Consider the following 15918-nt stretch of genomic DNA (forward strand, 5'->3'; position numbering starts at 1 on the left):
ATTTGTCTAATATATACTGTGCATGGTTTTTTGTTGAGCCTGATAATTCCAAATTATCTTTTCACAAATGGGCAAAGATAATCCTAAAGCAGTATATCGAACTCTTAGATGAGCATTTAAAGATACTGTCTATTGATAATATCTGAATAAGGGCAAACTAATGAAACAAGAAAAATCATAGATACTGTAGAATTTCAGTCTTTTCTCAGTTCTAATGTTCTTCTGAGATAAATGATCTCCAACTTACTGATTTCAGTTGCTATGACAGTGATGTTGTGCCAGGGAGTTTCTTCCCGGTCAAGTGGCTTTGAGATGAATAAGGATCCATTTCCTGAATAGATGTTGAATATTCTGTCAAGGTCAGTGTGTCGATCCACAGAATATCTGTCAAGATACAGTACAACTGAGCATCACTCTCTCCTATTACAGTCTCTAGTTTAGTGCACAACCACCTCTAAAAGTTTTCTAATTTTAACTGTGGTTAATCAAGATTGTTTTCTTTACAATTAACCTAAGCTTTCCTGTAGCTTCCTGAGGAGTGCAGCATGTTACAAATACTGAGAAACAATTTTTTAAGACTAGTGAGTGGGATGAAGAGAAAACTATTTATGTGGGCAGTTTGTTGGATTGATATTTGAAATTACATTTTAGCTTATAAAGTGAATGCTAGAATAACAACTAAAAGTGAACATTCTTAGATAACATTTTTGCAAATTAATTGTTTCTTGGAGAACTCAGTCATCAAAGGACACACATTGCAGGTATAATTAAGTATCAATTTATAACAAGATATTTTTGAGATGTCACAAGGACCATCAAAATCACCAGAAAAATCTTTGGATTTGTTGTTGTTTAAGATGAAAGTTCTTAAAATCTTATTTTATTACACTTGCTTTTGCTTTGTTCTTTCCCAGCAAGGAAAAACTTATTTTACAGGTGTTTTTTAATTAGTCTAGTAGTTACCAGTCACTACAAGGTTAAATTGAGATTTTATACATAGACTACTTAAAACTATTTTATTTTCTTCCTCCTCTCACACTTCCTACCCTAAACTGTACTGCTGCAGGACATAACAGGCTTGTTCAGAAATACAGAAATCAGGTTTTCTAATCAGTTGCATGGTAAATACACAAATTTCAGTGCTGTGTTTGTCACTTCAGATAATAATAGCAGATGGCTAACAATTACAGCAATTCCACAGCGCTGAACTCTGCCCTTTAATTTTTATGACTTTCTTGCAATCATTTCTTATTTAATATAATGTGGTCATTAAATAGTTAAGCTGTGGAACATGGTAGACAGTGTTATATCTAGGGGATTATGAAGGTACAGAAGGCTGACTGCTATCAGTCAGCAGGGAGCATAGAAATACACCATTTTGAGTATTTTACATAAGTTTGCCATTGGAAACATGGTATAAAAACATAAGTCTTATGAACAGTTTGATGAAAGTACTAGAACATGATGCCAGTTAAATGCTGACCTCTCCTTTCTTTTTACCTGGTGCCTATAGGCTGTCCTTCAACATACCCTGCACTGTTAACTGTGTTTGCCTTCACAAGCTCCCATAGATATTTCTCTGCTTGACACTTTTCAGTAGCCCCTATGGGCTTCATTACTCAGGTGGCCCCCTATTACATTGCACTCTCATCACACTTTGTGCATGAGACTTGACCCACATCTAAAGCATTTTATATTTTGTAATGGCTTACTTTATTGCATTCTTTGTTACATCCGGATCATGGGCTACAACCTGCCCAATAATGCTTCCTTCCTTGGCATCTTCATCTGCCTCTATTAAATACCAAGGTCTGCTGAACACTGGAGGTTCATCTATGTCTTCCACAGAAATTTTGACCAAAGCCGTGTCTTTGAATGGCCCCAGCTGAAGAAAACGAGGATCAGGATGAGTGTTGGTTGCTTCCACTCTTAAGGTGTATAACATCTTGTTTTCAAAATCCAGACGCTGGGGAACAAATAATAATAATAAAGAAAATTGTGTCACTTTACAAGAAATGTGAGTCAGTTTTATAATGCTGAATTAGAAGTGTAGGCATTTTTAGGAGCAAAAGCTCTAAAATTTAATGCATCTTGGAGAACATGGAGTATATTAAGGCTTGTTCTAGGTATAAGAAAAATAAGGAGTATTATAGGGCAACAAGGCAATTATGATCCCTCTGCCTACTACTTGTTCAGATTCCTGGAAAACCAGGAGGTGTCAATCTAAAGAAAAATCAAAAAAGAGAAAGAAACAGGAAAGTTGGACTCAATCCACAAGTAGTAATTGCTAAAAGTCTTATATGTCTCATCTCATTTGTAGGAACAAGAATAATTATCCCAGCTCTTAAATGCTCTCTGTCCTATTTCCTTTTTCCTTATTCCTCCCGCATTACCATCTACCCTTGTTTATTTTGCATCAGGAGCAACCCAGACCTGTTCCTGGCCTCCACATTCGAGAGTGAAATAAAAACTATGAAGTCTGATTTCCAATCTATGTGACATTTATATTATGCATATCCATATATGCAAATGCATATATACATTCATATGTGCACACCTATACGTGCATGCTCATACATAAATATACGTATGTTTCCAAATACATGTGTATAGATCTATATTTACATATATGTATATATCAATTAATTGTTACTGATGTGTTCAGTGAGAATAGAACCGAAAATAGCGTTCAGAGTTTAACAGTCTGAACGCTAGAAAGGAACCAATAAATCTGTCAGAGATGGTATTTTGAATTAAATTTATGCCCATGTCTTTGCTCTTTGGACTTCCATTGACATAATATGTAACAACTTAAGTTTCACCAAGGTTGGACTTAAACCAAGAGAGATTTTAGGTACTGAAGTTACCTGACTGTTGGACAGATTAGAGAGGGACAGTTTAGCCTTGGAGGTGTAAGTTCATCAAACTTCAGTTGAGCCTCCAACCCTTGTGAGCCTTACTGCAGCATTCAGCTGACAAACCTTACTGTGAACTGAGCCCCTCCAGGTTTTCACAACCCTAATTCAAAAGTACTGTGTGTGAGACTATATATATTGAACAGACAGCAGCCACTGAAATATTGCTTTATGTGAAGTGACATGCCAGTAAATTTCCCTCGAGACTTGAAAATAACAGATATCTGCTGAAGAAAGAGAAGAACAAAACTAATACAACAACTCCTTGGCAGCCTGACCCCTTGTGAGATCTACCCTCCCTTCCCCTGGAAAAAGAAAAATAACCATAACACCTGGAGAGCTAAGTACATATAAAAGAGAGGGAGGAAAAAAAATAAACCTTTTTGACAGTTATAATCCCTTCCTGTGTGTCCTTGTCAGTGACGATATCAAACATATCTGATCCATCCCCATTGGAGATGCTATACTCAATCTCTGCATTTTCACCCACATCAGGGTCATTGGCTTTAATTCTGCCAAGAGGAGTCCCAGGTGGTGCAGACTCAGGAGAGCTGAACTGGTAGGTGCCTGGAAGAGCGAAATCAAGCATTTATTATTTTGAGAAGCTTTGTTCTTCTGAATAATAAACAACTTCAGTTTCACCTGGATTTTTTAAGTAGCTTGACGTTTGAAACACTTTAAGAAAAGTGCTGTTAGTCATCATACTAAACTAAAACAGGGTTTGGAGTTGATTGACAAACTGTCACAAAAATTTCAAGTGATTCTTCACTCATTTAGTACTGTGCTTTTAATGTTTTTTTCTTTTTTTTTTTTTTTTTTTTGTTCTTCAGCTATAAGGAACAGAGAAGCTCAACAATAAGGCACCCGTTCTAACCTTGATTATTTAACAGTATAGATATTTTTTTTCCTCTCAGTTTTCTAGAAATGTTCCTAGATATACTTAGAAGTAGTAGGGGATTTTGTTTTGTTTTCTCAAGGCACAAGAATTGTGGAAGCCAGTGTGGATTTTGGAAAGAGACTAAAATAGAATAGGTGCTTTTTTTTTATTCTTTTGAAAAATATATTCAAGATTTGTAGGTATTCTGTGTGAAAGTAATTCATTCATCTGTTATTGGTAATACATACTAAAGAGTCATGGTAAAGAGTATTTGGATACATGTTCATGTTAATTGCTATAGTTAATTGAAATGCAGATACATTCAGATTTTTTTTAATTTACCCTGCACATACTTTTTGTGCTCTTTCAATGGTTGGTTTCATTTAATGTTTTTATAATCAGGGTTTGCTAGAAATATTTCTGATTACACAGACATTTTAATCTTGCCTATGTGTATGAAAAGTGAATTTATATGTATTTTCTGACAACATTTGCAATAAAAATCTAATTATAGACATGCTGTTGCAGAAAAAGTATTAATCAGATGGTTTTCTTGACCAGTCAGAACTAGACAATGAAGACCTTTCATCACTAGCAAGACACAAATGTTTCTAAATCAGTATTTGCAGTTATTTGTTACCAAGAAAATGTAAAAAAAATCTGATATATTCAGCATTTTACATGTGACATTCCAGAATCTGATGTTTCTTTTGACCTGTTTTCTCATGTAAATTAATATTAATTTACTGAGTGAAGTAGTAGCATTGGAAAAATATTTTAAGAGTCTGAACCTGACAAAATGAGCACCTGATAAAATCCACAATCCTTATTTGAAGGGTCGAGTAAGAACCTGTATAAATTGTATTGACGTGTAGTACAGTACAGTCAAGTATCTTTCTTGTAGCTAGCCTATTTCCTATATTTGCATGTCCTTTGCTTTCTTTTAAGATACTTAAAGGGTCCTGAAGGTTCCTTTTAAGTACAAGGACTATACCAAACGTCTGAGTGCTGAATGAGTTTCTATCCCCAAATGTACAAAGTACAAAAGAGTATCACTGCAAAAACCTTATATTTATATGGATGTGTAACAAAATGGAAGCTAATGTTTGATGCTAAATTGTATTTGCTGTTACAAATTCAAGGTTGTAAGTGAAAACTCAGCAGTAGACTGTTTGGCTGCAATCCACACAGACTAAAATGCACGTTATTCCCTTAAACCAGACTGAAAATGGGGTGAAAGTTAGGATTCCTGGCAGCTAACCATAAGTTTGAAGGCTTGCTCAAGGGTTTGGCAGGTGAGCCAGAAATACTGTAAGAACAGGTTTAATCATGCTACTTATGACTTCTTCCAGAATAAATAGCTCTCTTGAGTGCTTTTGCATCTGAAAGCATTCCTTATTTTTATGGTGCTCTGTGAGTGCTACACATTTTCAGCATGCAAGATGGCAAATTTGGTTTAGAATACAATTGAATTCAAAATGTGTAAGATTTTCATTATGGTGCCATTTAAATTCGGTTTTGGCCTATGTCTTTTAATTGTCCAGGATTCCTTTCAGGAAACAAAACAAAACAGAAAATCTGTTCCTTCTTAATGCAGTTTGAACAACCAGTACTTCACAATGCACTCTGCCATTTTCCTTTCTTCTGTCCTTCTAAGAAATCAATCTTTCGTTCTTCAGTACCTTGACATTAACTCCTGTTGCTTCCATTTGTAATACGCCTTCTGCCTCAGGTCACATTTTCACTTATTCTTGCCTCACATAAGAGAAAATAGAAGATAATTGATTTTTGGAAGGAGCAGACTTCCAGAACTAGATAGTTCTCTGAAGGTATGCTCCTCTTCATAACTATCTAAGAAATCAAAACCTCCAGATGTTTCTCTATGTTTGATTCCCTAGGAAGTGTTGACAACCACCCTGCTGAGGAGAAAGAAAATGAGAGGGAAGGGTCATCAGCAAAACGAAAATTGCACCATTAAATAGATTCCACAGTAGGTCTTCTACAGCCCATTCAATGTGTTTCAGTGATGTTCAAAGTAGAAAGCTACAGAGAATATTGTATGAGGCATCAAATTGTGTAAATTTCCCTATAATTAACAACTAAACCCAAAACTTACTGAAATAATCAGAACTTCCATAGACTTCAGGCTTCAGCTAATCTTGAAAGAAGAGTATCATAAGAAAAAAAGGCTAAAAGGAGACTGAAAACCCTAAGTTATTTTGCAGTTCTATGCGTTCTTCATTCTTTATTTTTTAAATTTCATTTCATTTAATTTCATTCAGCCACAAAGCTTACAATGCATTGTGCTACATCGCATTCTAATTTAGGTTCAGGAATTCCTATTTACCAGAATATTATGGGCTATATCATGCCATAAAGTTTAAGCAATATCCCCTCCTGAAGTCAAACAGGAAGGTTGGTTGAAAATTGGTGTTTGAGTTTGCCATGTGAAGACGATTCTCAGCAACTAAACTCTGAGTGTGAATTCAAATTATATTTTCTTTATGAGGACTGCAGTACTTCCCCTCCCCTCTCTTTTTAAAAAGCAATCTGTTATCATGAATAGAGATTAAAAAAAGTTATATGCAATTTCAAGAATTCTTTCTCCTACACTGTCAGAGTTTTCTAGTATTTTTAAAAATCTGTTCTAGGTTGACCTGTTTATACTATTCTGAGTGTACTTATTGCCATGGTACTGAAGTGCTTTTCAAGTTTCTTCAAGTCCAGGAGAACATTTTCTAAATCAGCTCTGTTTGTTCAGTCCTTGGTGAATCTGTAAAGAGAGCCAGTCAGGTCCCTAATCAGTGCCAACAAGCAATTCAAATTTTATAATGTGGACATTTTTCCAGCAGGCACTGAACTGAGGCTGTAAATTTCTTCTACCTGCAGCCTATCAAACAGTTATCAGATGCTGATTATAACAACTTGGGATTGGATTTAAACCAGTGGCCTAGGACGAGAGGATCTGTAGTATGCTGTGAAGCTTTCTGTATTGTACAGCTTTCTGTTGTTTACCATTTTTTATTCTACAGAGATATTTTTAAAAAACTTAATTGTATCAAACTGGTCTAGATTATCAAAATCATTCAACATCAAGAGCTGAACACAGATTACAAGTACCAAAACCAAATGCTTAGACTTCCAGCGGAGCATACCACCTGACCAACTCTGCCTATGCAAGGTGGTGCATTAGAAAATTTGCTGACCTATTTGCTTGCCCAAACATGTGGAACTACAAGTGTCTTCAAAAACTGAACCCTTGATTTTGTAACTAAATTCCTCTAAAGGCTTTCAAGTCCCTGCCGTTATCCTAGGTTATTGTTACAGCTCACATTCCTGTAAGCAGAGTAAGAATGGCAAGTAAGAAATATTTTGCTATTAAAAAAATGGAGACAGAGATTCCCATTTGCCTTAGTAATGCTGCAACATAAACAGACACAGCAGTGGCCCAGTATTTATACCAAAAAAAAAACAAAAAGGAGAAAAAAAGATCTCAGATGGTGACAGTGAAACAGCTGATTTTAGAGAGGTTCTTTGGCAAAGAACAGAACTATTAGATGCTCCATACTCTGGGGGAAGCGAGGCGGATTGTCATTGACATCAGTCAGCGTGATGTTCACGGTGGTGGTCCCTGATAGTCCTCCCATCTGGCCTCCCATGTCTTTGGCCTGGATGACCACTTGATACTGTTCCCTGTTTTCTCTGCTCATGTCTGGCAAAGCAGTCTTGATTATGCCTTGGAGAAGAGAGAAAAAGGAGAGACAGAGAGGTGAAGGAAAAGAAGCACCATCCACTTTAATCTCAGGGTTTTTAAATGGATTCACGTAAGATATACTGTGCAGATGTTAATCCATAGTAATCAAAACAAGGTATACTGCAATAAGACTTTCAATCTATAGCTGATATAATGTGAGTTTAAGAAAAAAGAGAAATAAATGTAACAGAGACATTATTCATTGTTTGTGATGTGCTAAGTCAATTTAATTATTCTTTCAATGACAAAAATATAAATATATTTTTTGAATTAATGATATTTTTCAGCTACTATCCCCAGTTATTATTTTAACACATTCTGTAATCTCCAGCCCTGGTGAGGTTTTGATATTGTAGCACAAGGCTGAACTCTAATATGCCCTGGATTCATTCTTTTGGACTGTAATAGATCATAGATTTTAATGCCCAGTGATAGCCACTGTAAGTCAGCTAACAGTATAGCTAATGAAAGAATTGGACAAGACTGTAAACTTAGTGTTGGAAAATCTTTTTTGGGTGTCTGATCTCAAGAATTTCATAAATGTAATTTAAATGTCTCAGACTCTTGTACAGCACACAAAAAGAGTAGGGACCTGAGGTGAGAAAACCAAAAATACCATAGCCTGAACAGAGAAGTGACCTCAATCCTCCTGGGATCCAGAGCCCAAAAGACCTTTTCATTAAAGTGGAGACACACATGTTTTCTTTTAGAAAACCAAGCAGAACTTTTTTCTTTGTATTTAGAAGGGTGGTAGCTTTGCAAGGTTGAAGTGATGAGAGTTTTCTCTTGTGAAGTGGGAGAATTTAAATACAGCGTCCTTTTTTTGCTTGGAGGGTTCACACTCCTGCCTTTCCTTTCTCAGAAGGCTCTCATTACAAGCTCAGCTTGATATGGAAGCTGTCCTATTATACAAAAAAAAAAAAAAAAAAAACAACAACCCTGGAAAGCTCCTACTCCTAGAGAGTGAAACAAAGAAAAAAACTTCTGTAATCTAGTGGTTATGGCATTTACATCTGATCCAGGATTACCAGGTTCTGATTACCGTACCTAGGCTTGTTAATATATGTAACACTAAAAAGCAAATTGAAAAAGTGAAAGATAATCCCAGAACCAAAGATGAGAGCCCAGGTCTCCCCCAAACTGTCTGCCTGCCTAACCACCTGCTGCCATCAGTTAATGACCGTGTGGTACTGGTCCTGTTTCCCTGCTCATGCCTGGTAAAGATTTTTTGAGTAGGGGATTAGAGAAAAGAGAAAAAGGAGAGAGATAGGAAAAGGTGGAAAAAACCCAAACACTTTAATCCTAGGCAAAATCGTTATGCTCCCTTTTAAAACTGTAGCCATATGACTCATTATCCTTTTGATATAATGCCCTTGCTGTATTTAAAAAAGAAATTGTTTCAAAAGGAAATCAACCATCATCTGAGCATGCTCAATGGATTAGGAACTTCAGGGATTCTGGGCACAATTGTACTTAAAGTCTAGATTCTCAAAACAGAACAATTTTGATAACATGCAGGAACAAGCTAATGCAATGCCTGCTAAGTCTTACGTGCATTAGGATTAGGTATCTGGAGAGGGGGGAGAGTGTTGTTTGTTTCTTTTTAGAACCCTAATTTTGGATTATAGATATCCAGAGTTCACACAATTTTTTTTTCTTTGTTTCTGCCTCTTATCTGATTTCCTGCTTAACAGTGAAAAGGGCTTCCGTTCATGTTTTACAACTTAAAAACATTAATGCTTCTTGCTTCAATTCTAATAGCTGTTGGAATTACAAACTTTTAGAAAAAATTAATTTACCTTTGGGGATTTTTTTTTTACCTTATAGTGTGAAATTGACCAGCTCCTTTTTTCTTTCTTAAAGACAAACAGATGAAATTCCCAGAAATTGGTGTAAAATAAGCTTTAATACTTTCATGATTCTTTGGACCCTTTACAATATTCTACACCCTTTCTGAACTGTTGACTTTTACAGTTAACAGTTGCCTTCCAGAAGTCTTATTCATACCAAGTAAAGCAGTTCTTCTTCTGCAATAATATTTTTTTAACAAAAAAAGACATAATTTTATTGTGATTCCAATTTCCATTTAGAAAAAGTGTATCAGCTTTGTGTCAAGCTGTTCCAATATTTAAATGCAAGTGAAAAGTGCCTTGATCCCTGCATCTTGTCCCTGTCATTGCAAAAAGTAAGACTGAATGAATTGCTAACCTGTTTCTGGATCCACTGAGAAATATGGCTGTCCCTGGAGGATGCTGTACACCACTTTGGCACTGTTTCCGTAGTTGGCATCATCAGCATCTGTGGCTGTCACTTGAATAACAGATGTACCTAAATGGGTACCAAACAAGGAATCAGCAGATTTTAAGAAGACACCTACTTCTTGTAAACCACACACTGTGGTTTCAGTACTGAATTCAGTAAAAAATCAAACAGCATCTGGTAGACAAACCCAATGTTATCCTACCCAAGCAAACAGCAAAATAAAGTATCATCTTCCTCGTGACTAAAACTAAAATCATTATCAATTAAGTTTCATGCTTCACTTAAACATGAGTAATCACATAGGGATTGACATATGTCTTTGAAACCCAACACAGTATTAGGCTTTTTTGGTGATCAAACAGGTTTGAAGATTGTGCTCTGGTAATAACATGAACTCAGCTGAAACTGTTCGCTTAAAAGGTAGGTAGCTGCTGTGTGAAAAGTACCATTATGATTCTTAAGTTTGACTTAATCAGTAAATTAACCTAAAGTAAATTTCCCCATACCCATTTTCTGCTTAGATGACAACCTCCAAATATCTGAAGTCAGACTGAATAAAAATTTTTGTCTCATCCTAACTAATTTTTAAGATGTTTTTAAAAAATTAGCTTGGTTTTGTACTAAGATGTTCTGGGGGTTTTTTTATCCCTTGATCAAAATTATCCACCTATTTGGCAAATAATTGCCATTAAACGATAACTACATTTTTTCATCATTCACTTATTTTGCATGAAAATGGCTTACCCATTTCCTGTGATCACAATGAGGAGAATATAGGCTATATGGGATTAAGAGCACTGTGAGCCAACACATTTGGTGTAGTTTATGGATTAGAATAAAATGAAAGCTTCTGTAAAACCTTTCTTATAAGACATATAACAGGACAAAACTGTTCTTCACAAGCTTTTTTTTCTAAGCAATTTTCAAGGCATCAGGATACATTTTGCTAACACAATCTAGAGCTGACAAATGTCTGGATAAATGCAGGCAGTCCAATAGCTAGAAGTGTAAAGGTCTTTAACTCCTTGCCAAGGGCAGAAGTCTGACTGAGAAAAAGCTCTTTACCCTATTTTTGGCTGGGTATTTTTTATGTATCTCACTTTCCTTAGAAGAAAAAGGTCTAGTGAGCACTGTCCACTTAAGTGATATCATTTCCTATTCCTTTTTTTCTTCACCCTCAGCCTCTCTAGATTGAAGTTCACCTGGATAACTTGCCGTCAAGTATCTGTCTTGACTATACATTCAGAAGATGCTTGTTTACCTATGACTGATGTAATTGAAGAGAATCATCTCTACTGTCGCTCTTCAGGGTATACGAAGGATTGGGGAAAGTAGAAATCAAGTGTAATCAAAACAGATTTATGAGAGCACATGTTATTATTAGGTCCTGTTAGATGCATCTGTTTTCACACAGTACATAATACCGCTTTACATTTAATAGTTTTACCTACAGAATAGTAACAATTCCCACTATTTCACGTTATCTGAACAGCATGACTAGCGAGGAGGAATACTTCTTCCTCTGCAACGAACCAGCAGAACAAAGTTGTAAAAATGTTTGGTAACAATTCATCAAATTCTGAAGATGATTTTTGCCGTCAGCAATCTAGATTACTTTTTGCCTGGTTAAACAGTTAAAGGTCATCTGTGTGCCAAGTTGAGCTGTAAAATAATCCTGAAGAAGTGAATTTTTAAGGACAATTTCATCACTAACAGTGTCCAGCAGAACTCCTCATCTGGACAAAAAATAAAGAAAGTTTTCTGAGAAATGTAAAATTCCATGAGTACTATCTGCTTTCAAAAAAGCAAATAAATTAAATCCCATGCCTCCTCAAGACTAACAGGGAAAGGAGAGTCAATATTAGTTGCTAGCCTATAAAAAATGTAAAAGTCATCAGTAGAATCCCATGCTTATACAGTGTGCCACTGTAGCATCTAGAAGTTAAGAATCAGGGGAAATGTATATATGTCCATCCCACCCTCCCCCCCAAACAACTCAAAATGTCTTCGTCAGGAAAACTTATTGCTGTGGCCTCCTGATTTAGGCACTGTCTTGGGACTGACACAGAAGTTTGAGTGTGGTCATAACAACTGAATGCACATTAATTTTCTTTTCCTAGCATACTGTTTTGATGAAAAAAGAATGCTGAAGCCTGTTTTGAGAATGGTTTTTGCCTGTTTGTTTGTTTTTTAAGAAAGGCATTTCAGGGCTCAGAGAAGTCTGGGAAATTTCTGTCTTTGTCTCATTGGAACATATATCTTTGTTTCGTGAGGCTCCAGTGCCATATAATTATGCTTGCTGAGGAGAGTACAGAAGCTGTAACCCTACAGAAACTTTGGAGGTCACTATCAGATAATTCAAGTGGATCTTATACAAAATGAGATCTCATTCTAGTTTGCAAAATATTGATGATTTCTTTTATTTGTCGAATTTTGTAAAGTGGTGAAAAGATAGTGTTATAACAGCTGCTGCTTTGTAGTAAATTAATAGTATAATTGTGAAAAACAATTAACAAATGTATAACCTCAGAAAATTTATTGTCAGCATGCAGTTCACTCTCTTCTCTACCAACAGTCTGCTGTGTCATAAAGGAGGATCTTCACAGACGATAGGCAGTGCTTGTGCAGCTTTTTTTTAATGAGGAAAGAAACTTCTCTTAGCTTTTGGGGTCAGAAATTAAAGGCAGCAAAATAAAGGAACTCAGCACTAATTCCAAAGTAATTGGTATTGAGGCAAAAACAGTTTGGATCTTTTTAATTAAAAACAACTATGCCCTATCCTCACCCCCACCTGAATGGTACCCACAGAATGTAGATGTATTTATATAGTTACAAGCAGCCTTTTGCCCACATTTGTCAACAGAAGTCAGCATGATTTAAAATATAAATCAGGCTGCTAGGTTAGAAATTAGAAGCTTTCTGAGATACTTCCACATCTGCCAACATGAGCAGCAATGAAGAAGTGAAGTAGAGCCTGGGAAGAATTGGGGTTGGGGAGAAGGTGTTTTAGTTTTTGTCTTTGTTTCTCACCATCCAACTCTATTTTTAATGGGCAATAAATTAAATTAATTTTCCCAAGTCAAGTCTGTTTTGCCCCTGATGGTAATTGGTAAGTGATCTCCCTGTCTTTATGTCAACCCATGAGCTTTTCCATCCTATTTTCTCCCTCTGTACTGTTGAGGAGGAAGAGTGAGAGAGCAGCTGGGTGGGCCTCTGGAAGCCAGTCAAGATCAAACACACCACCTGAGTGTGGTGTGAAAGATGACAGAAAAAATGTGAGAATGACTACAATAGCAGTCTAAGGAGTAATAACATCACTTTTCTGCAGAACAAAGTGAACTTCAACCCAATCCTATTCAGCAAGCGTATCCCATCTCAAGATGGGAACTAAATCTCAGAGCTCTCAAGAGGTATGTCTTATTTTCTTTTCCTTTCTTTTTTCTTTTTCTTTTTTTTTTCCTTATTTGTTTTGTTTTGTTTTGATGAATTTTCAATACTTCTTTCACCAGGTTGGAGACTGTTTTGTTGGCTTTGTCTCTCAAAGATTCTCTCTATGTCTGCGTACAATGAGCAAGGAATAGCAGTTTGCTGAATGTGTTGAATTTGCCAAGCTTTATGAGTGCTATAGCATCAGCATTATTCTTTTTTTTTTCCCTTTTCTTCTTTGCTTAGATGTACATTTGCGACTGGAAGCTTAAGCACTTTGACAACACATCTGTGATGGATGGGATCCTAATGTAAGGGTGGAAAAATGCAGAAGGATAATTGTGAAGATAACCTGAGAGAAGACAAATCTAGACTAAATCTGTGTAAGTAGTGTCTTTGTGTGTGTGTGATTGTGTGTGCATATGTATACATGTATGTGTATGCAAGAATGTAGAGTCCAAAAAGGAAAACTGAATTAGAGAGGGCATCATTCCATATCTAGGACAGTATAACTCATTGTCAGAACCGAGACCCACTGACACAGATTTCCAGAACTCATGAAGAGTGAGACATAAATTTGAAAAAGCATTTGAAATGAGAATGCTTTTCTGAATTATGTTTAAAATGCTTTCTACTTTTGTGCTATTCAGTCTTTGAAAGCATCCCTCTGGTGTAATTAGGTGTCCTAGCACGGTACCAGAGTGCATTGCACAGCTGAAGTAAATAGCCTGCAGAGGATTGCTGTAGTGCAAAAGAGGTCTTCCACTAGATGAGATAGGCACGTATTTTGCTACCTTTTCATCTAAAGACATAGTCTTCAGCATGCAACTCTTGTTCCTACGTGGCTTCTTTGGTTGACATGAATTAAAACAGCTTCTGCCAGTCAGAAGAATATATCTGCATCTATTTGAAAATGCTATTTTTACTGATAACTTTTTCTGTAGCTTTCATTTTGAACAGTAATCTCCAGCTTGGGTGAAGAAAATGAGCAGATTATGTTGTTAGCATAGTATGTTTCAAGATTCCACCATGAACACTGGCTCAAAAAATGACAGATAGTAATTTAAATATCATTCAGAACCATGACATTTCTTTTCCAAAGGGAATTCTGTAACTTCAAATGCATTTTGAGTTTGGTTCTGACATTTTTTATAAAAGTAGGATTTCAGATCAATTCAAACTTTTGATTTTAAGAAAAAATAAGATGTTTGGTTTAGACTTTGGCCTTCTAATATAAAGTTTTCAAAAAGTCATTTGGAAATAAAAAAAAAAATGGAAAATGCTGAAACAGGATGTTTTTTACATTATCAGACAGCTTCCTTTCTATTTTTTCTCAAGTCAACTTCTGTCAAAATTGGCAATTATTGAAAACTTCTGAGTTTTACAGAGAACTTGCGTGTGTGTATCTAGCTCTGTTTAAGAGAGAGCTCCACTCAAAGCAGAAAGGCTTTTCATTTTCAGAAATAGAAGACCATCTGGGGTAAGTGGAGAGGCAGGAAGGACTTTGTCTTCCTAAAGGAGAAGCTCTTGTGCTTGCTTCCTGTTTTCAAGCACAATGGCAATCTGCTGTTCATCAAGTTTATTCATGGAGGGAAGATTTTAGAAGTGGATTACTTTTACAAGCTGAAAAGATTTGGGAGAGCTCTGGAAAACCTCTGGAGGCAAAATCAGGAATTTTGTTTGGCTAAAAGCCTAAAGATAAGTGGACAGATAGTTTGCTCAGACAACATGTCTCCAAGGACTGTTTTCATGCAGACATACTATGGAGATACCCCTGCTGAAGACATGAGTGAAATTTTAAGTGAGCTACAGAAATATTGAGAGGTATTAAACCACTTTTGTTTTTGAGAGCAGGTTGTTCTCTCTGGATAGGACTCTGTGCTTAGGCAATGAACTGCAGAAATTATGAACTAGGAGCAGACATATGGCACTACCCAAGCCTAAAAAGTTTAGGAATGTGTAGAATTCACCACTGAGGATCTCATTACCACATCAGTTGGACTACATCACTTCAGACTGCTTTCTGTACAAAGGGCAGGGCTAAATAAGGTTGAGATGTAACTCTTATGTTTTGACTGGAAAACAGCTCTACCTAGAAAGCTGAAGGAATAGGGAACTGCAAAGTGAACTTTGCTCTTTTGTACATGACCACAATTTAACAGAGATTTCACTAGACTGCTTTTTCTGTGATGCACAAAAGGCCAGAAGGTTGGTAGTAGGAAAGATGTGTAAGAGCAAAGGAAAAGAAAGAGTAAAAGCAGAAAAGGAGCAAGTGTCAACAGGTAAACAGATAAATGATCCAAGCTAGAAGAGGAATAAATGGGCATGACTGCGAAAAACAAATAAAGCCAACTTAGAACAAATAAGGAACCTGAGGAACCAGACTCAAAGGAGCAATAACATGACACTGGAAAATTAAGAAGGAACTTAAAATGTAGTTCAGCCATATGTATTGAGCAGAAATGTATAAAAAAGAGAGGAGGCAAAAAGGTGGCATAAACCAAGAGATGCAATACTTCATAAATTACATTTTACCAAGTTGATGATTTTTAATAGTCTGCTGTATAGGTATGAGATGAAACTTAATCTCACTTGAAAACATTGTCTCTTATTTTTGTGTATATAGTCTCACATAATGGTTGATCGAGAAGTCAGTTGACATGCTAGCTCCTGTAGATGGGTAC

At 36.2% G+C, this 15918-nt stretch overlaps 1 protein-coding gene across 3 annotated transcripts in view; it reads right to left on the bottom strand.

The window, feature by feature from the left end:
* CDH9 (cadherin 9) overlaps positions 1-15918 on the bottom strand; it is a 104301-nt gene that overhangs the window by 14617 nt on the left and 73766 nt on the right. For all 3 annotated transcript variants that reach the window (XM_076330388.1, XM_076330389.1, XM_076330390.1), the window contains 5 exons: positions 9755-9874; positions 7361-7528; positions 3295-3482; positions 1713-1966; positions 248-384 (listed from right to left, as the gene is read on the bottom strand). In XM_076330388.1, the coding sequence (XP_076186503.1) occupies positions 248-384; positions 1713-1966; positions 3295-3482; positions 7361-7528; positions 9755-9874 (867 nt within the window). The remainder of the gene's footprint in view (positions 1-247; positions 385-1712; positions 1967-3294; positions 3483-7360; positions 7529-9754; positions 9875-15918) is intronic.

The sequence above is a fragment of the Aptenodytes patagonicus genome, chromosome 2, assembly GCF_965638725.1.
Source record: "Aptenodytes patagonicus chromosome 2, bAptPat1.pri.cur, whole genome shotgun sequence".
NCBI classification, from domain to species: domain Eukaryota; kingdom Metazoa; phylum Chordata; class Aves; order Sphenisciformes; family Spheniscidae; genus Aptenodytes; species Aptenodytes patagonicus.